At 39.6% G+C, this 22,628-nt stretch overlaps 1 protein-coding gene across 12 annotated transcripts in view; it reads left to right on the forward strand.

The window, feature by feature from the left end:
• Positions 1-22,628, forward strand: part of tanc2b (tetratricopeptide repeat, ankyrin repeat and coiled-coil containing 2b) — a 133,843-nt gene that overhangs the window by 10,871 nt on the left and 100,344 nt on the right. For 11 of the 12 annotated variants that reach the window (XM_067487131.1, XM_067487124.1, XM_067487133.1 and 8 more), the window contains exons 2-3: positions 3,001-3,101; positions 21,633-21,737. In XM_067487131.1, the coding sequence (XP_067343232.1) occupies positions 21,671-21,737 (67 nt within the window). In that variant the 5' untranslated portion in view covers positions 3,001-3,101; positions 21,633-21,670. The remainder of the gene's footprint in view (positions 1-3,000; positions 3,102-21,632; positions 21,738-22,628) is intronic. The other variant, XM_067487125.1, reaches the window with a different exon arrangement.

Genomic DNA, 22,628 nt, shown 5'->3' on the forward strand with positions numbered 1-22,628 from the left:
TGTCTCCTCTGCCACATTCATTTCTTGTGTCCTGAATGTGAACAGGTGATACAGTACACTGCTATCGAAGTAAATTAAATTAGTAAATTATTGAATGGAAAGCAAAGCAAAATTTGGCTCCATCAACTTTCCTTAGGCAAAAATTAATCACTTCATTGAAGTCCAACCAGTGATCAGCTAAAACTCTGACAATGAAAAAGCAACACAGTGCTTAAATCAATCATTTATCTATACCTGCTTTGGATACATGTCTGTGGAAACTATAAGTAATGGGTCATAAGCCACGATAAGGAACATGTCCTGAAGATCAGCTTCAGCAGTGAAGCAATTTTGGCATAGTGGCCAGCAGTGGTATTGCACATCTGCCTTTAATCATACGAAACACACTGGCCCGGAGAATCAATGGAAAAGAGGTGGCTATAAAAAAGTAAAAAACATTTTCTGAGCATCACAAACCCTGCAACTCTTTATTATTCAAATATAGGTCACATTTGTTTTAAAAAATTGGTTATATGTATCGTTAAACAACTTTCATAGTATTGAGTGGAGGCCATGTTGTTCTGTTCTGTTGTTCTGGTATTTTGCTTTAATAATCCATCGGCAAACCTGCCTCCACTACACTAAGTTGTATGGTCTGGGAAAGTATCTTCATAAAGGAGATTTTCAAGCTTGTTTATTTCTTCAGCACACCCCAGACTGAGGCATGAATAGGTCTAAATATAGTATTGGTTTTATGTTAAATTAGTTTACAATACACAATTACTGGAGTCAGCTTATTAGACATGAATTCACCTTGGCCTGTTCTTTTGATACCCTGTCTAAATGAATCGCTGATTATAATGTAAGGTGATGTTAATTTTAATTTTCATTTAAGTAATTGCTAGAAAATAATAGAAAATGTTGTCAGGGGAGAACTTGTTGTAAACTTGGACTACGGTGTAAGCAGGCCAATTCGTGACAGTATCTATTCATCTTACGAGCAGAAAGAGTCTTAGACAGAGTAGTGGTTTTTTTCATCGTGTGAAGCAGTACTCTTCATCAAAAGCAAAAAGGCAAACATAAACTGCTAGACTTTACACAGATGCATTTGTATCACATGAATGCTTAATCACTCATGGCTTGTGAGAAGGAGATGAGAGGGAAAGCTTAAACGCCGTATTTATCTGCAAAATTGGGGCTTAAAGTGTCGGCCACATAATTTGTTTTGATCTAGTTTCTGGCTTTTTCAGTTAATACAGAAACCCAGTGGACAAAGGAGAATTATGCATTCTGCCATATGACGCAGTCAATGGGCTGTCTATGGGACAGATTGCTGTGGCTGTTTTGTCACTTTGCATCCAGCGTGCAAAGTGAAAAAACAGCCATAGATGGTGCCACAGTCCAAATCGTTGTAAACCAGATGAATAGCACAGGGAGGTGTTGTCACTTTGCCTCCTTTCTGATTATTATCTGGGGGAGTTGCAGCAGCCTGACCTTTGTGACCCTGCTAGCTTCAAGTGTCACTAGGACTCGACCTTGTGAAATGTTGCGTGTCTTTCTGTGGCCTCTGCCATATTTCTTTAACCCCAAATTATTAGCTCAATATTCTAGTTTTTCACTCACATAAAAATGTGCATAAGCAGACCTTTTAAAACATGTTCAGACTATGAGAAAATCACTGTCTGGGATTTAGCAAGCATTTAATATATAAATTAAAAAAGACAACGTTACCTCAAGCATAGCTTCAGCAAATTGCTGTTTCAAGCCTGTAAAAAAAAAAATCGCATGACAAAATATTTATGAAACAAAACTAAGAATGAAGGGGATCTGATTTTCCTACTGCTTTTCATTATTGTTGCTGTAAATGATTTAGACTCATTGTTTGGCTCAGCTTAATTATAATGTGTTAGCAACACAGGGTAAAATTGTGATTAAGTCTTAAAGTGTTCCCTACAGAGAGCAATGTGCAAACTATAATTAGAAAATGGGAAAAAAAGTATTCAAATTCCATGCGACACCCTTGAGGAAACTTGATTATTGTGTTGCAGTTATGTCTGAAGATTCTTTTGTGCAGAAGTGACAGTCTGCTTCCTCTCAAAATCTATGACGTATTTGTCCTTTATGAGCATGAGGAAGTCAATTGCATTGACATTGAGGATATTACAGAGGGAGAATTGTGGCCTGCCTGAGGGGCCCTGTTAAGCTTGAATGGATTTGTTGCTTGTTTTTTTTTGTGTACTAATACATAAGCAGTTGTTTGTTAAAAGTTTGACCCAATTAATCCTCTATAGGTCACTTAGCACTAATTTTCTGCTTATGCTATTGCTTAACACCTCAAACATACAGCACAGTATCTTCTGTAGGCCAGTGCAGCTTTACATAACCTAAGATTAGTTTTGGTTTTTCAAGAAGAAAGAGATGATGCATACATTTTTCACTGGAATGATATGTATTTTGATGAGCTACCGATGCTAAATATCTGAAACCTTTGGATGGACTTTGTTGAGGATGTATTATTTTAGTTTCACATTTCTGTGTTTTCCCTTCATTTTGGTGTTTCTCATCACAGAACTGCAGACATCTCTCAATCACAGAATTTGCAGTCCCCCGTCCTTTGCTCACCACCTAATGACATAATGATACATTTAGTCGAAGTGGGACTATGCGGCGCTTCATCACAGCTCTGAATGCAGCCCTTTATGCCAGATCCACCCCCTCGAGGGGGTGACAACTGTCTACTGTCCCAGTCTGCCCTTTGACAGCCAGCCCTGGTAGCTACCCCAGACAGTGTTGTTTGTATCACTAACCACTGTTTGTGTTCTATGTTGGAAAAAGATCATCAACATTGAACAGAGTGAACATTGGCTGCCCAGGCCATCCGCTATATAGCTCGCCACGCCATCAAGGCAGATGTTAAAATGCATCTGCTTCGTGTCAATAGAGGACTCTTTTGGTCCATTGCTTGCCATGATTTAAAGCTTTCTTTTTTTCTTTTTTTTTTAACTGTGGTTGCCTTTGCAGACGACTGTCGGGTGTCCCCTCTGGAGAGGACAATCTAGCGAAATGTAGCGCTCCACTGCCCTCAAAGCTGGATTTAGAGACCTGCCTGCTGTCTACTCATGGTGAGTCATCTCTCAAGTTTCATGGCACTTGAACCACGACCTCTTAACACCCACAGATGCATCACAGCAAGGTCATAGCGTGGAGTAACATTCGCAGAACAATAGGTACATTGTTAACCTTTTGTTTTAGAAGTAGTCCATGGAAGGGAGTACTAGAATACATTAATTTTCTGTCTCTAAAAGAAGACTTGTGAACAAATGTGTGGTGATTCTGATGAATTTGGGTAAATGTGCAACATGTGATGACTGCAGCTCAAACAGTAGCTAATGGGAGTTCAATTATCCAAATTCCTATGTTTTAAAATATTTATTTAACCTTTTAGAATATGGGGAAAAACATACCGTGGGCATTCCTTATCAGCCAATTCCATCCTTACATGCTGGGAAAAAAATAGCAGGTTGTAAACTTGTTGAAACATGTTATGTAACACAGGTTTTATATGGGCAGACTTGCAGGTCTTATCTTACAGTAATTACACCCTAGTAATGTTTTGTCAATGTTAAAAATACAGTTAAAATGCAGTTCAGACAAAATTCACTGTTGGTTTTAGTCTTTGTATGGGATGTGTTGACTGTGACAAAATTATAGAAAACTTTATATGTACTGTGTTATATAACTTTTCCATTTGCTTTTGCTTTAAATTATTTTTTATTTTTTTTTTTAAACAATTAAGAAACATGATTCAGCAGCACCACCAAATGGTCTGTACAGATGCACTCTGTTCTGACATCTTTTCACTATCTTGTCACCCATGGACATACAACCTTTCATGAATACTTAATGATAATGCACAATTTTGGGAGGTTACTGCACAATAACAGGGCATAGATTCACATTCACATTTTACATTACTGTGTGTGTAGTGGAAGTGCACTCATCTCTAGGAAGTGTCCCAAGTAATAAAACACACGTTGGCTCAGGGCCTTATGTAATTATTCAATGGCCGACCAGCCATGAAATTGTTGCGTGGCTAAAATATATCAAAATTAACATTTTAACCAAAATGATTTTTTTTTTTTTTTTTTTTTTTTTTTGTTTTTTTAAGAGCAAGGCCCTCTGTTGCAGTTACTGTGCAGAATATAGCTTGGCCTGGCCACCTTTGGTCATTCTGTCCTCAGTGTGTCTCTAAAGACGAATAACTTCTGTCAGCTGTTAGAGGCAGTGTGGTGATTTCAGTCTTCAGAAAGGTATGCAGAGTGACAGTCGCCAGTTCGCAGATGCACAGCTGTGGCCTGTAAGAGGCGGGCCAGCAAATGGAGTGGAAGAGTAGTCCCATTAAACCCTGACTGCGCTCTGCGAAAGAGGCTAACAGCTCTGAACGCTGGCCTCTCACTCCCTGGCAGAAAGTGCTGACACAAATTTTTGACTGACTAAAATGTCTTCTGACCACATGACACTGGCTCTTTTCTCCCTCTGAGATTTCATGGTTATAAAGCCCGAGCTACACAAAAGAGACACAGTCTGCAAGTGCTGCTTAAGAGGTGGCATAAATTATAATCATACCATAAACTGGTGAAAAGGTCTGCATTACTCACATTTCAGAGAGTGAGGAAGGAATTTCTTTGTTTGAGCAGTTAATTGGGTTTATATGCGTGATACATTTTAGATTTTTCATCTGCTTCACATTACACGTCCTGGGAAACAAATGCAATTTGTTCGGCAAGCTTCTCTGTCAAGTTTTTCTTGTTTAACAGCTTCACACACACACATCCTGCAAACACATGTACAAATCCCATAATTCAGTGTTGTGGACCAGAGAAGGGCTGCCTTGTCCTTTTTGAGTGCAGCTTGAGCGTTCAGTTTGTGATTGATGTGGCATGGCTTCTGTGTTGTCCACTGGTGCAGAGATGGAGAAATTTGACAGTGTTTCAGGGCAGATACAAAACTGCTACTCCTTCAGTTGTGCATGTTATTAAATATTATGTGCTGTTAACCTCTGGAAACTTGTGGGCTTTTTGGTTAGCAGAATATTTTTTCAAGATGGAGAAGCTATAATTACTTATTTCTGCATGCCTTAGGTTCCATTACTGTAAAGAAACTGCATTTATAGGCTTTCTTTCAGTAGTGTTATTCCTGCTTTGACCAATCAGATGCTTCAGGCAGAAAATCTCCTCTGAGTGCAGAAAGGGACAATGATGAGAATGATCAGTGTTGTCATGTTGGTGGACGGGATCTGAAGAAGATGGTTGTTCCCCAGTGGGGTGTGTGGGTGGTTAGATACAGCCCACAGCTACTGAAGGGGAGCTGTGTCAAATCTGACACACTGAAGCCCACATTTCGAACACTGACAGCCAGTTGTGACGAAAACCAATTTACAGGCAAGATAAATCCTTTTTTGAATTGTGGGTGAGCTGTCCTCCCTGGCTTGATCTTGTTGCTTTGGTTTTAGTCATCCTTGTAGGTAGGCTAGATTCTCTTATGCGTTGTGTTAACACTTGTTTTCACAAATTTGTCATAGATTCAGAATGGACGAGGCAAGAGTTTATTTTTCCATGTAGCTGGAAGGTCCAGAGAACTTTATACAGGTAGCATCAAATTGTTACTTAAGCTTTACACGGAGGCCAAAGACTTTGATAAAAGAAATATGACCCAACATACAGTAAACAGGATGTGTCTGAGAGCTTTTCTAACTGCTCTGATTGTGAAGAAGGGCAAGTGCAACATGTAACAACGAGGTAACCTGGGTTCTGCTGGGTGACACATAACATAGGTGACACATAAGTGAAACAAACACAAACCAGGATTCTGTTCCTGGTAGGACTACTAATGCTTTAGTCATCTCTTCCAGCTAATGATGTTCGTAGATTAATGGGAAGCTAGTGAGAGAATATTTTCTTGTCCCTGCATGTACATTAGGACTTTTTCTGTGTGGCCGGACCTGTGGTGTATCTGGGGTTCAACCAACCATCCAGCTAGTTCGTTTAACAATTGTCTGAAACATCTCAAAAACAAATGCTCTGTAGTGTCTGTTATCGGGCCTGTTCTGTAGCTGCAAGCTACTCTAATTTTCAAGCAGCTCATTAAAACATGTCAGGCAGGTAGCTTTGAAGCCGGACACATTGGTTAGGTCTGGGCTTGAGATGGGAGACAGATGCACTGGCTTTGAGCTGAGAATCGCTCATTCAGGAGGAAATATTGAAAGTTGTACATGAAAGGCCTTTTTATAAAGATTCAATATGAGGAAATCTGTGTGTGTCATTGCAGCTCTGCATATACATGGCCATTTTGCAAATGGCAGATGCTGGAATGAGCAGGCTGCCATTGTGTTAATGCATAAGTACAGACATCTGTGATATTTTCTATTTCAAGAAAATACCGGAGCCTATAACCTTGCTTATAACTTCTCAATATTTTCCAAAGTTTGTTTTTTAGAAAGATATTTAAAGCATAGCATATCTACAGACTTCAACTGTCCATTTTAAGGCCGTGTTATTAATTATAATGGTACCTGGTTTCCACAGTCCTTGGAATACTAGCTTGGCCCCAACAGAGGAAATGGACGCAGAAATCAGTCTATGCAAATGTATGGTTTGGGAAATAGCATGATGAGAAGAGCATGAAAAACAAATCTACTTTTTTTTAGTTCCTTCTCATTTGACTTCATGCATAATAATTGGCGGAGTAGAAGATACGACCCAGAAAAAGGTGTTTGAATTAATTTTAATTCTGTAATAAATGGGACTGCCATAACCCACCTAAGTACATCCTGTCCAGTTTTTTGAACATTGTTCTTGTGGTTAACATCCTGTGGTTATGTCTTAGTTTATCAAACCGAATATGAGCAACCCAGCATCATTCCGCCCACTCTTATTTCTTCATACTCATCACAGTATTTATCATAATTAATGTACGCATGGGATTGCAAACATGCAGCAGATGCAGAGATAAACAGAGACATCAAGTTATCATCTGGGCTTTTGAGCGAATTCTTTAAAGTGATGGTCCTATGGGACTGTATATGCACAGGTTTCAAAATCGAATCCTCCCCTCTCATCTCTGCCAGTTGTCATTGACGTCTGGGCCTGGCTAACAGCTGCTTTCCTCTTGCCCTAGAATCTAATACATTTGAAAAAAATAAAAAAAATAGCTGGCAGCAAGCACGCTTTGCAATAGAGCAAATTATTTTGTAAAGCCATTCGTGGTCCCTCTTGAAACAGGGTCACAAGGTAGAAATTGACTTTTCATTTCAGTTTATTGCTGGTCATTCCTCATTGTCCCAGAGAAAATGTGGTTTGAATTGAAGCTAAATACAGTAAAGCAGTAACAGTTTTATTTTTGGACCTTTATGCCTTTATTTCATAGTTTGTTTTTTTTTAAGTGAGGATATGGCAGGAGACGTGGGAGAAGAGACATGGAATGACAAGCAGCAAATGTCCCTAGCCGGGCTCAAATCCAGCACACTATGGTAACGTGGTAATGTGCTTTAACAGCGCTGTTCAGCTAGCAGTGCGCCCCAGCAGTCAAAGTTTTGACAACAAAGAAACATAATAGATAATCACCTGATGATTATAATGGACAGATTTTGTCTGACAGGCCATGAATAACTTTGAAGCTGTTAGCAATATCCAGATTTCTGTGATATTCACTTATTACATCTGCAACACACATGACTTCTATAAACACCCACATGCAGAAGGGACAGACATGTGGTGGCCACTGCCAGTTTCTTTGATGATGAAGTGCTTGGCAGGGGTCTGTTGTAAGGGTGTCCTGTCCTGGGCAGCCTGCCTTTATGAAGCTCACTAATGAAAGCAAACTGTGAGCTAGTATTTATTTGTTTCATGTTTTACCAAATGTATGTAAGATTAGTAATATAAGCAAGTAATTTTAACATTTTTAGTTTGTATTGATGTGTTTTGTCAAGTATACTCAAGGCTTTAACATGTGTTAATGATGGGTATAGGCACCTGCTGAAAAAAAACTGTAGAAAAAAAAAAACAGACATAACAAAAATATGGCGCCAATTTAATATCCCTTGCAGTAAACATATAGCACTCTACTGGTCGTTGCGTGGTATTGACTGCTCTTGGCTAAAATGAATTAATTATGCATGCTTATGTAGTTCGATCCAATTGATGGATTTTTTTCCCTCATCACTTATTCTGTGCCATCTCCATAATCCCTCCCTATGGCCTCCGTGTTTTTGCACTATTTATACTCAGTGTAGATAGAATGTGTCAGCTTTATAAACACCATCTCAAGAGGGCAATAGAACCTCATCTTTTTCTATTGCTTATGTTGGCGAGGGCTGCCGCGATCTGTTGCTGTGCATGGCATAAGGCATAAGACCAGATGAAAGGCAGGCTCATCTGTCCGACTATGACCTTCAAGTAAAGGGGAAGGTGTGGAGGTGACCCTGCATGTTTTCATCTCTGCATCTTCAGTCGAAGCGAAGCTAATATTTGCCACCCTAATCATCTTTCATTGGATTGGTAGGCTGATGTCTTTATCGTGTGTGTGTGTGAGCGAGGACACATGCACTCACATACAAGCGTGTGCCTGCTGTGTGACTCCTGTTCCGCAGACATTATCACCCAGGAGAGCATCCAGTATTCCCATTACAAACACACTGCCTTTTTTTTTTTTTTTAAGTGAGATTAATGAGGACTAGAGAGAATCAAGATGGCCTTTCTTGTATGTGCAGCTCATTAATTTTCACAACAGAGCCTCATCAACTCAACATTTTTGATTATTCATAATAGCACAAGAGAAATAATTGTAATGTGACATGAAAACAATCAAAGTCATTTAATGAATTGACTTACGATAAGTATCTTTCAATTAAAAGCCACTAAAATGCATTGCTGCTGAAGTGAAAATGGCACGGATGATTGCCAGCATCTTAAGACCCTTAATATAATTCAGACTACCACTATGCCTTCTTTCCCAATTTCTTTGATGCTAGCCTTATGTTAATTTGCAAGTGTGGGAGTAAACCCCAGCTCTCATTGCTGATCAAGTGGTTGAAAGCGGTTTGAGTTTAGCAGACATTTATTGGTGGTCATCAAATAGACATCAGAGGTCAGTGGCCAGCCAACACACTAATTGGCTGCCGGTTTGCTGTGGTCGTGTCTGCTCTTTCAATCAAGCGTCAGTCTAGCCTGACAGCAGGCTGGTGGTGGGCTGCACTGGAAGAGCAAGTAATTTAAGATGTTTTCTCTGCCACCCACGCTCCCTTCTATCCTTTGTACTGCGTTCTCAGTTCCAGATTCATCGTCACAAATATCAACCCTGAAGGTGTCACGGCCTTTGTGGGGCACACTAATGTGTCTCCTCTTTGTGGTATTGTACAACTCTGGAATTAATAGTGAGTCTGGGCGAAAAAAGAAAACTACGTTTCTAAGGCAGAAGATGCCTGTTGAAATAGATGAATTTAAGGCACAAATCACATTTGTAATGGCAAAGTTGACGTTGGTTAAAAACCTAAATCTCTTTTTGCTTTCCACATGCAAGGCTGATTGCATGTAAAACTTTAGAGCATTATTATATTTTGTCATTTGCATACTAATGGTATACACATCTCTCATAGAAACTATCTTGTATGAAATAAAAAGAGATTAGAAAGGTGCTGCTAATTCACAGTGGACAAAAAAGATCTTCACAAAGTTGATGAGAACATGATAGTGGTGTACATAGCGATACACAACTGGAACAATGCATAATTCATCAATAAACTGATTTATCCCCTATCTCAGTCAGTGTTCCTCTGCTAACATTTTCTACTGAAACCTTTTTTATATCCGTGCCTGTGTAATTCAGACTTATTTCCCTAGATGAGTAAAACCGAGGCCGTTGTCAACAATCACTTTTGACAATTGGACTTGTTTTCTGTGTTGATTAGGTTCAGGCAGACACAGTTGAGGGCAGAAACTCGTTTGGTCAGCACCCAATGTCATTTTGACACACCTAGCTTATTTCACCTCTTTTTATTTCTCTCCCCCTGTTTGGCTGGATGATGACACCTTATTGATCTGTTCTGTTCTTGTCCTGTGTTTTTGAAACCAAACCAACCCCCCCATCATTCAGAGGAGGCTGTGAATGATGACTATCTGCCTGTACTTTTGTGCTGTGATAGATACATGTGCTCATTGTGTGTTATAAATACATCAGCCCAGTATCATTAAGAAATTCATAAAGGATTATATTGCATCTCATGATTGAAGTTCAGTGCTGTTGAATGAAGCTGAGTTACCAAGATAAACATTTTGTGTGAATAAGAGTCTATTGTTTTCACCTTTTTTGCAGGAGAACATCATTAGCATCGAACTGAACTGCAGACAGTTTTTCCCTTTCAGTTAGTGTAACGCTATTCCTTCAGTCATGCTTTATCTGGCTAGATAATGCTGACAGAATTGTGCAACATTGACATTTTAGTGCGTTGATAGGATTGAAGTGAACCTGGACAATTTGCTCTTTTCAGTGGTGACCTGTGTGCATTTGTTGCAAACAGCACACTGAATAATAAATCTGTCACTGAATTTTACTTGAACGAAAAGCCACGGTACTTCATGTTGACCTGTGATTGGCTAGGTGTATTGCTGCAGTGCAATATTTGCTAGCTGCAAGCTCCAAACCAGTGCAAATTGCTACGATTGGTATTTTAGGTAAAAACCTACATAACCTTTTGTGGTGCAATACATTTCAGCAGGTACCGTAATCTCTGTATAACATGTTAGACATCATCCTATAAAGCTGTATTGTAGTGTCTCTATACTAGTACACTTTGGTTAAGTTGATGTCAGATGAATACTTTTGTATCTCCAGCCAATTCATAAAGGAACCCTACCCAGGAGTCCCCCCCTGGCTCTACTCCACTTAGAAACCATGCTAAGCTCATGAACCACTCAGCTGCACTGGATACACAATAGCCCCAGGCAAAGAAGTCCAGCTCTCTATCTGGCTCTGTGGTTCAGAGATACAGAGTTAATACAGGCCCCCTACAGGCCTCGGGCTAAGTACATTAATGTGTGGTCAAGCATTTTAAGAAAATGAATTTAACTGGGATGCTGCTTGTGCTAGTTGGTTATGTATTGCTTCCACTGAAGTGGCCAAATCAGCCCATTTGGGTATCTGAGGCTGGTAATGTCAGGCAGAGAGAACTGACAGCACAGAGGCAAGGAACAGCAGTTACAATTCTGTGTGAAACTAGCTTCAGGCTGGCACCAGATTCATGTGGCAGCTGAGCCCGAATAAGATGTGTGTGGATGTTATCACAGCCATTTTATGCTATTATCTTACACACAATATGCTTTTTAAGAACGCTTCTACAACACTGAATCTGAAATTTCCAGTCTTTGAAAGTCGTACCCTTCAGGTGTGTCCCCACTATTACTTGGACCAGCATTGCTCTCGTCAGCTTAACTTTACAGTGGATCAAAGACCATTTTACTCCAGGAAAAACAGTACTTGTACCCAGTCTAGGAATAAGAGTTATTGGGACATTCTGATATTAGCAAGCAAAATTTGAACTTAACAAACCACAGTACTTTGCTCTGGAGGTAATCCAGCCTTGAAACGACCTCAATCTACTGTAGCATATCCCACCTGCTGCTTTTTCATCCACCAGTGACGAGCTCCAATGCCAAATTGGTCCTGTGATGGAAAAAACAAATTGTGCAAAGAGCTGATAAAGTTGGACTGTATCTTATTATATCGCTGTGAGGGTGTAACATGCAGATTGCATGTCATTTCTCACAATTAGTGCAGGCACTCTATCTATCCTGCAGGTCCTTGCAGTGGTGGGACAGTGTACAGTGCTGTGTACCACATAGACAGACTGTTTTCTGTTAACCGTTCTCAAATTATGCCCAATTAAAGTTACTTAATGATTTAGTGCTGTAAAACAATAAAGCAAGACATCAGCAATTAATGTTTTGTAAACACTGTAGTTCAATTTTATATGCCCTTTTGCATGGAACTTTACCATTGCCCTGTTGTCTCATGGACTGCAATTTTAGCAGACACCATATGAAACTGGCTCTACCAATTGCCACTTACACTTTGCAATAATACTCAAGTCTGATGTAAGTATAAGCCACAATATGAGGAGTGAAGGAAATCAGGAATCAACTCCAGGACATCAGTCTATTTAATTATATTCAGCAGATGCCCAGGCCAGAGACATTGGCTGGTTTTAAATGCCTCTATCTCCATGCAAATGTGCACTTCTGCCAGTGTTGATTACCTGCCTTTAGCTGGGTTCTCCAGAATGACCTTACCTCCTCATATCATGACTCTATTTGCCCCTTTAAGCTGCCTGTCAAACACTGAACCTGTCTTCTTCATGACGTTACAGTCTATTTATGTGAACAGGATCAGCGTGCTAGAGGCATACAAATGGGAGCCTGTGAGAGGATTTATGCAAAATAGTGTTTTCGGTGTGTCGGACAGACTAGATGATGGACATGTCGGTGTCATATATCAGCAACAAAGATGAAATGCTATTATTTAGATTAGGTTTACACTCATCATTTGACTAATATAACTGATGGCACCTCTACACAGTGTGTCAGTAGAAATGGTGCAGCAGCACTCTGAATTGGCCAGCAGGTGTAGCACTGAAGTCTCTGAATAAAGAGGAAGGATGGCAAAAGGGAGCAGAGAGAGAGGACTCGAAGCAGCAGTCAGTGGGATTAATTGAACTGTCTCATTTAACCATCATTCTCTCTCTGGAAATGTCACATTTAACACAGTGTTTGGCCTTTAGTGCCATCATTGTCCTCCATTTGTTGGTAAAAAGGTAACTTGTATGAATGCTCCCTTATGTGCTAACCTTATAAGATTTACTCAGGGTAATGCTATATCAATAGAATAGTCCCCATACTTCAACAGAATAATTAGGATCCTGCTGAGTAGCACATTCTCCGCTCCAGTATAGGTTTTCACTACACCTTCGCTGCTGCTCATTCACAGTCTTGTGTTATTGTTCACAGCAGCAGCCAAACAAGGGAGCTTTAAAGTAGCGAATTCACAACATATTGAAATCAGAGCTCTGCTGCTGTTGTCATTTTTGTTGTCTGCAGGAAAAATTACTTTGTCATTAATCATTGACAAATGCCTCCTTCCGCACTGTCTGCCATTAAAGAGATTATGTTGAAGGCATTCGACTGAACTTTAAAAAAAACTGTGGTCATGCTGCTCGGAGAGACTAAACCGATTTGGTGCATTTAGATGATTTATTTCCTCCCTTAGTCTGGCTAGGGAATTTTTCTACACCTGCCTACATGGCTCACAGTATTTCATCTCATTATTTGGTCTTGCCCAGACATCCTCTAAAACAAACAGAGGAAAACAAAGGCAATGACTTATGTCCTCCTTTATTTGGCTCACTTTGCCTCTGCTGAAGGTTGACAAGCTATTTCAGTTGCGTCCTTTGAATAGATTTGAACGAGAAGATGCGAGAGGTCTAAGCTAGTTTAAACTGGCCATAAATTTGGTAATGATGGTGTGTACCAGTTTCCTGAGAACTTTTGTTGCCCCATGGGGAGATAATTCACTTGGCTAAGCTGTTTGTTGGCCGTGCCAGTGCATTAGAGGAGGAACACAGTAACCTGACTTTGCCTGAGCAGCATGGACTTCAGTTGATGTCCAGCAGGGAGGGCATATCTGTTTAAACACATAGCTTCTTGTTCTGTAACTCCAAAAGGTAAGTCATATCAGCCAGCAGTTACTTTCAGTGAACTTTAAACTTGTGCCGAAGGTTGTCTCTGTTCTTTTACAATTAAACTCGTATGGTTTGAGACATTGGTGCATTTGGAGAGGAAAAATAACATCTCAACCCTTCAGCCATGTTTTCCTAGAGAACATTTCTGGTACTACAACAAAAACTTCTCCTTGAGTCGTAAAACATTTTCTCTATTGACTGTAACGACAAAAGTAATACCTGTAAACTATTGAGAGGACACTACAAACGATGTTGGTGTTTACTCTTCTTTTTTTTTTCTTTTTACTTCTTTTCGTATTTATAAAACTTTCCCACAGCCTAGACCAATAACCTTTGGCGTCATTCAAATGTTAAATCTATGACCAGAGCAGGAGTGTGTAGATGGAGCCAGCCCAGCAAAGCGTGCATGTGCAGTGGGCTGCACAACATAGAAGCAAACCCAGAAGCCAGAAAACCTTTTCAGCTCATGCGCCTGACAAGAAATCTTCAGTCAAGTGACTGGGCATCATGTTTGAGTCCAGTATCCAGTTCTGACATGTCATGCATTGGTTTAGGTCACAGATGGTGTACTGACAGTAGTGCTTAATTACAGTCTGTCAATAGCAAGTAGATGAGTTACTGTTTAAGAGTTTGCTGTAGTACACATTAACAGAACATTATGAGGTGTTACTGCAAGTGCCAGGGTGGTATGTTAATTTCTTATACCACATTAGAGAAATTTAAAATCTGTTTACTTTTGAATCCTGGGTTCATTTTGGATGAAATCAGCAATCATTGAATTTGGTACAGTTGTATTTTGTACTTCTATCGTGCGTCCTTTATATAGAGTAGTAGCACTCGCTAAAGTTATAGTAAAAAGTAGTAATATTTGGTCCATGATGGTGAAACTAATGCCAAAGCCAAATTTTCCAGGCGACTCTCATGTTTGAGGATACTACTAAACAATACGTGAAATGGGATTTTACTGTACTGTAATTTAATCACGAAGTATGTCTTTCAAATAACTATTTGAAGTTCTAAATTTAACAACAGATGTCTTTGTTACTGCAGAAAATGAAAACTTAACACAATAAACCATTTATACTTATTTGACACACTGCTTAAGTGTCATTTGAACATACCTTATTTTCCGTGTCGATCTACTAATAAAAGCTGAGGAGTTGTCTGACAGCCATCTTGGCCACCCTGAGAGCCAGCTGTCGCATCTGTGACTGATCATATCGCGTGTGGTGCATCGTGATACAGATATCACCACCATCCCCTGCAAAGCGATGAGTGGGGGACATTAATCTAGATTAATAAATAATCTACCGCAGGGCAGGAGTGAAACTTTGTTACCAGCTACCTTAAGTGGTTTCTGCATCGCCCTGTGCAACTCTCACCTTGTGAGCCAGGCTCTGACACTTCCCCTTATTGATATCAGTGTGATTTATGAAACTTTGCTCCCTTGGCCATCCTCAAACTGGAGATGGGAGTGTGATTTATCCCCATTTGAGGGTGCAGGGTGTGTACTGTGGGCAAGATGAGGGAGGAGGCTCTGATTGAACAAGCCTCCAGTTTGAGTCTTGATTTTTACCTTTGAGTGTGAATATTGTCTCTGCTATGTACAGAGAGGCACCTTTGCAGCAGAACTTAATGAACAGGTTCATCCGACACCCACCCATACTCCTCAATGTGCTCTTTTCCTTGAACCCTAAAAGCCAAGCCAGTGTATGGAAACGACTGGAGGAAATCAATAGAATGTGGATGACTCAGCTTCGGATATACTGCTGTTTCAAGATAAATATTCTGAAGAGAAGCTTTCTGTGGCACTGTTATTTGATTAAGGTCTGACATTCATGTTTCCCAGTCAAGTCTGCCAGATTCGACTATAATTGCTTTAAGAAACATGTGTCCCTCAGGGCAAAGTCCATTTGTCATTCTCAAATTGTTGCTGCTTCATTGTGCTTTGGCTGCTGAAGGATTTTTACTCTTACAACAGCAACATTGAGGTGGATTCTTTTATACTGTGATTTTTTTTTTTTTTTTTTATCCTGAAATCATTTCCCTCTCTGAAAGATGTCATGTCTTTTATAGGATGCTAAAGAACTGCCCTTTCTTCTGTATTTTTTGTTAATCACAGTAAGAGCAGTCCCATGGGGAAACATGTCTTCACTAATTCCGTCCTTGTGTCTGTGTGGTTTCCTCTCATGAGTTTTAATTTGGAGGCCAGGGGTAACATGAGATAAATCCTCTTTGGATGCTCGGCAACACTGGCCTTTGTCATCGCTGGCCCCATTAAAACACACTTTATTGATTGGAAATAAGCTTTGAAATTAATGGAAGACCATGGTGGTTCTCAGTAAAAGCTTAGACTCGGAAGGAGTCGTCTGTACCTGCCTCTTGTTGTTTTGTTTTTTTAATGTTTAAACATTTAGATTCGGCTTGGTAATTAAAAATGTAATTGATTCTACAGTAGTGTTGCAGTATGAATATTCCCGTGCTATAATCTTCTAATGACGTCAAAGCAATTCTTCAAGCTAAACGCGTATGTAATGACTGGCTGCTAAGTCATCTCCACATTTAAAGCCTCTCACAGAGGTATCTGTGAGGCTCAAAAGTCAGATTCCAGACTTATGGTGGAGGGTGTTAATTCAGCGCTTGTGAGATGTGCTTACAAATGAGCCAAAGCAGTGTCTCTGTTTTATTTTTCATCAGATCAAACAAGTGTGCTGCTTCGGGTGACCAGAGTAGATGAAAGTGGCTCCTCGTGCGTGGCTGGTGAATGTGCCTGTAAGTGGTTTTTAACGCACTGGAGGAGCATTTTGCTCGGACTGTGGAAGAGCCTGAGATGGGCTGCATCCGCTTACGCACATTATCTGTGAGAGCATGCTGCTTCTTGGCTTCCCTTCACAAAGGCTGGTACACAGGGTCACAGAGAGTGGGAATGAGCGATGTGCATGCTTCCACCCTCAGATGAAACATTGCTTCAGCTGTGTATACGGGTACATTTTTTGTGTGTGTGTGCTCGTCTCTCTGTGGCAACCTGTGAGTGTTTGTGTATGTGTGTGTGCTTGCTTGCCCACTCAGAATCCTGTCCTCTAAGATTTCAAACATTGATTGCCTCCTTTAGAAACAGACAGCAATATCTCTCATCATTTTCTGCTCTGGCACTTAGTAAACTTCTATTGCCATGCCTGGTTAGCTCACTGCTATACATATGGAGACAGATTTATTGGGCTAGGCTGTGAAGTCACCTGTGTTTCATTTCTGGTAAATTCAGCTATGGCCATGCACATTCTGAGTCATTGCTTTTGAATATTATAATCACAGAATGCCTTCTGGCCTGTGGGGTAACCAGACCAGGCATAATAAGTTGCTCTCTGCTTATATCTTATGCTGAGGTGATGTTGAGGGTAGTTGCATGTATACTTGCGTAGATGCCCCAGCACAGCCTTGGCTGCATCTCTCGGGATGAATGCCAATAGATCTGACCCACTGCCACCTTACACTGTCTTACCGCTGTCTACATCTTGTCAGGTGAAAGCAAATGATTCATACCAATGAAAAGATTTGAGGCAACGGGAAAAGCTTGTGTGGTTCTACATAATAAAATCACACCACAATTCTGCTCTGTGTATTTAGGCTAGGGAGCATTATTCTAGCTACATTTACTACAAAATGCGTGAGGTTGATGTGGACCTAAGTGGACGGTCACAAACAAAATGCCCTAAATATTTAAAAAAAAAAGAGAGAAAATATATTATCTCAGGGTATTTTATTTGACTGATATTCACTAAAGTATAGGACTTGTTATTGTTAAGGAATTGTTATTTTCACTGTGTGAACCAGTGAGGAAAGGGTTAATGAGTGTCACTAATGAGTGCTGATAAAAAAATTTAATGAAAGCTATACAACCCTACAAATCTACAGCATGTCTATGATTTAGTTTATTAGAAACATTAGTTTCAGTGTTTACTGGCTGGTCTTCAAACAGCCCATATTACGCTTCTTCTGTATTTTTTTTTCTGTTTTGATGATGTGTGTCCATATTAAACAAGTTTCACATGTGCGCAGAACATACAGTATATAGAAGAAATGACACAGAAACGAAATCTTGTGTGTCTGTTGACTTTCCAGAGATTATCCTGAAAATAAGCTGTTTTTGGAATTGTTAATCATCCAAAACTATTTTAGTAGAGCTTCAGAATAAAATACATACCCACAATGATTCACAATGATTCTTAATATGGGCACTTCAAAAGATCATCGTGTGTATGTATATGTATTTATAATTAAAAATCCCTAAATTAGAATGTAATATTTTTCGAGGGTATATTTGACTGTAGCATTGTTAATCCATTGCCTCAGTTCAGTTGCCAAGACAATCATATCAGGTGCAGATAACACATTTATAATAGACGGCCCCGTAGGATGCTCTTCATACAATTTCACACGCTGTGAGGGTCCTTTTTACTTCACCAGAGAATTGTTGCATCAGGGCCTGGGCCAAATATTAGAGAAAAATGTCACTCTTCAACATCAGGGCTCATGTTTTATTTAGAGCAGCACATCGTGATGGCTGGATGACATTGCAGTGCTTGGCAAATGAGGTCAAAGAATGTTCATAAAAATACTTAGAGGTCACTGAAAATAAATATGAACAGTTGAATTATTAATCCCAGTGATACAAACTAAGAAGGAAGATCTGTGCTACATCAAAAGATCACGTGTTTAAAGAAAAGTCCTATTTTTCATTATAATTATCTTTGATGCAGGTGATGGGGACATTTCCTGACACAGTTATTGACAGGAAAGAATAATTGTTACTGCTCTCAAGTGTGTTATTATGGTATGCATACTAATCATGCCGGCCATCACAATCTCCTGTCTCTGCCACTGATAACCAGCAATTACTCATATAGCTGGGCCAGTCAAGAGCAAGGAAGCTAGTTACTGTAAAACATTTACAGGGCCTTACAAGTGAGGGACAAAGAAGCAAAAATTATAATTCAGGGATTAGATATTAAAGCAAAGTGCTAGAGCATGAGAAGAAATGTTTCAGTTTTATGAGAAGAAAGAGCAACATAGGACAGATATGAAAATAAGGGATTTTTGCACAGTAAATTCTGGAAGAGGTTTGTTCTTAACAGTGAGGCTGTTAGGGGGGGGGGTTTGTTCCACCATCATGGGACCACTAAGCTGGAGAACTTTACTTGGGATTTTTTGCAGTGTGGGACCTTTGAGACAGCACAGCACCAGATGAAGCAGAGAGAGACACTACTACACTGTATACTTTACAATTTAATTCAGTTAAACTGTAGAGTAATCTATATGTTACAGTTATATACTCTAGATACCGATGGGTGGCAATGGTTCATCATTAGTAACAAAAACATTAGACTTTATGATATTTTCTGACCTGACAGATGAACAGAGGCACTGCTCTTGACATCCCGATGTAAAAGTCTGGCTTGTCAGAAATTCTTTGACAGCTTTTGTGACATTTTATTCAATCTCACGGAACCCGGTGTTCTCACTAACTCACAGTGTCTGGTTCCTGCCTTTTATTCCGGGGGAAAAAAAAAGAAAAACATTTGCAGTTAGATTACATCTCGATGTTCAGTGCACACTGGTATCTTAATAGTTACAGCTCATGCCACCTTGCCTTAATCTAGCTTTCTCATTTTTTCTGAATGTTCCTTGATGGAAAATTGTTCACTCAAATACTTTCAAAACAGACAACAGCTGTAGTCATCAACCAGAAACCATCTGAAGTGATATGAAGCTGAGCCTGGTCTAATTTTGGCAGTAGCTCCCTTCGTGTTTGCCTCTGTATATTTGTTTTTCTTCATACTGACTGCTTTTTCTTGTTATTTTCTCTTTTTCTCTTTAGCCAAACTCAAAATTGGCAACTGCTGAGATGGCACATGGTGTTCCGTCTTGTTCAGACCTATCGAAGGCAACTTAATTTCCCAATAAGCCAGCCAGACAAAGATCAAATAAAAAGGAAACATATTTTGAATATTTTTTATAGGCTGGAGTTTTAGGGTGTACGAAACATTCAACTTCATCAGAAATCAAGATAATTTGCACCTATAGTCAACAAAAAAATATATAAGATGTCTCATCTTCATCCCACTTGACCATAATATCATCCAACGTTTGGTTGTGATTGATCCCCTTGTGTCTCTCACACTGTGTGTGCTATTATGATCCTGAAAACCTTTTAGACCCCTGTGAAGGTCAGGGGGGATTGTAAAAAAACATTGTTTAAGCAGGTTTGTGGGAAAAGGAGGAAGAGACCTTTTTGAAAGCTTTTTCATGTCTTCTTTTTTGACTTTTTTTTTAATTACTTGGGGTCAAAACCCAGCCTCCTCAGCTGGAGCTTGTCTGTTAGGCTTTTCTGAGTCACTCCCACCTAATGGAGAACATCTGCTGCCATGCTTTTTACTACCAAGACTCACAGCAGAGAAATGCCTGTGTGAGGGAGGTGGAGGTTCAGAGGTGGGTGAGATGGAGAAGAGAGATTAGTGGGACAGTGCAGTCAAAAAATGAAAAAGGCAGTCTTACACTTTTAAGTGGTATTTGCTACTGTATGTAAGTCCTTTCTTGTATTGAAACCCAAACCTCTGCTGACTGGAGTTAATCATTTTGTGTTTTCTGTACATGAAATATTGTTTATATTAAATACTCACTATATAAAGCAAATGTTCACCTCACAAATTTGAGTTTTTTGTCTGTTAATAAGTTAGCTGCATGCATGTATGTTTGGAGCAAATTCTTTTGTGTAGTTCCTTTATTCATGCAAATAAGTGTTAGCATAAGCATTCTGAGAGAAGTTAAATCTCTGACTTTTCTACAGAAATATGAGCTATAACATAATTTTATATAGTTCTGATGCAGTCTCAGAAACCCTTGACACCATGACTAAGGCTGAGGCAGAAAAAATGCAGTTGCAAAAAAGGATTTGATTCTATGCTTTGAAAAAATTAAGAAATGGGATACACATTCAAAAAAGAGTCATGTCATAATGCAAATGCCAACAAACACAGGCTGCTCTAATCTGCAAAGAATTTTCGAATGCAGCATTTGTTCTGTGTGAGTGGACGTCGGGGACGAGGAGCAGCAACAGTCCAACTGCCACATTTCTGCTGACATCAAATGCAATTATGTTAAAATGTTCTGAGTTAAATTTTTCTGATGCATTTCCATATCATAACTTATATGAGCATGCCTACAGATGGCATGAAATGATATACAGATTAGGCTTAGGCGGATGTGTTATGTCCTATTCGATAATCCAAAGTAAAATTAAGAGTAAGCTTCTTAAAATTATGATATAAATAATGGATAAATAAACCAAACAATAATTACTGAGTTGACAGACAGTGTGTAGAGTTGGCTGTTAAAGCGGTGACTCCTCCCGTCCATATGTCAACATGTCCTTCTGCAAGACACTGAACTCCAGTTGTTCTCAATGATGATGCAGCTTGGGTAGTTTGCCTTTTCAGTACTAGGAAGTAGTAGCAAGATCTCTGGAACGTCTCTGTATTTTGTTTTATCAGAAAAACTTTTACTTTGCACATTGATGACACACAAAAGATTCTACTGTATCAGTATCCATAAAAAGAATCGCCCATTTCATTGTTTTCTGACACATAACTTCTATTATTCAATTTTTTTTAGAAGGTCCTTATTTCTCCTTTCTTGACAGTCTAGTTTTGTTGCATTGTTCTAAAACACCTGATAATGCTTTTAACTAACACATTCTATTGTTAGCAATGTCACATTTCAGAGTAGGCGTACTAGCTATAGTCCTCTGTAGACATGCAGTCAAGTTCTCTCAGAAACATAAATATGTTCTGTCTTTTCTTTCTCCTGACAGATTTTTCTGTAGTCTAGTCCTGGGCATCTACTGCAGTCATGTTTAGGAACAGCTTGAAGATGCTGCTGACGGGGGGGAAGGCCAACCGCAAGAGTCGCAGCAGTGGTGAGTCTGTCTTCTGATGCCAGGCACAAACAATGACGCATCTGCCTGTCAGCACACAGAAGGTGTTCGCTAGCTCTGTGAGGGTATTTTAGGAAGCAGGAATACGCACAACTCAGAAGTTGAAATGTCTTTTGGTTCTTAATGAGTAATCTTTGCCTGCTGAAGAAGCCTTCAGACCTGTTTTCTGCTTAAAATAGGTCCAACAAACGTATCAATTCTGCTGCTAGAATTGCTTTATCTCTTGGTGTGAAAACTGAAACACAAGTTTTCCACTGGCCCTGGAAACGTGCTTTGACCATGCTATTCTGTGATGCACTAGTTTTTTGTTTCCATTGTGCATTCACAGCAAGGGATTACTGAACCACCCATGAAGGCTTGTATGGCAAGAATGTGATTCAGCCTCCCAAGTTCTCTTGATATTGCTTGTGTAGGATTCAACTTTGCTTTTGTTACTGGAGGTTTGTTTTACTTTGTTCCTGTTTCCTCCTTCATGCAACAGATAAGAACCTTAGTGTTTAATGATTAGTGCTCTGTGTTGTGTCATCAGAGCTGTAATAATGGCGCGGTTGTTTATCTCCATGCCAGGCAAACACAACTGTTTTGCTGTTTCACAGCAAAAGCACTAGTGAGGAGCCACTTTTTGTAGTTTGGATAAACATCAAAGCGCCCCGATGATCAAATTTGTAAGGTGAAACCATGCATTATTGTTTGTTCCTGTGTTTATTTATTATTATTTTATTTATTAATATTATTTATTTATTACTAGGGGTGTAATATAATGTGTAATTTGGAACCCATAACTCTTTTGAAACATGAATGACCTACTCTCTGAATATCCCTGAATACTGTTTCTGAATGCACCAGAGCTGCTGCTGTGACAGCCAGCTCACA

Source organism: Channa argus, chromosome 20 (genome assembly GCF_033026475.1).
Source record: "Channa argus isolate prfri chromosome 20, Channa argus male v1.0, whole genome shotgun sequence".
NCBI classification, from domain to species: domain Eukaryota; kingdom Metazoa; phylum Chordata; class Actinopteri; order Anabantiformes; family Channidae; genus Channa; species Channa argus.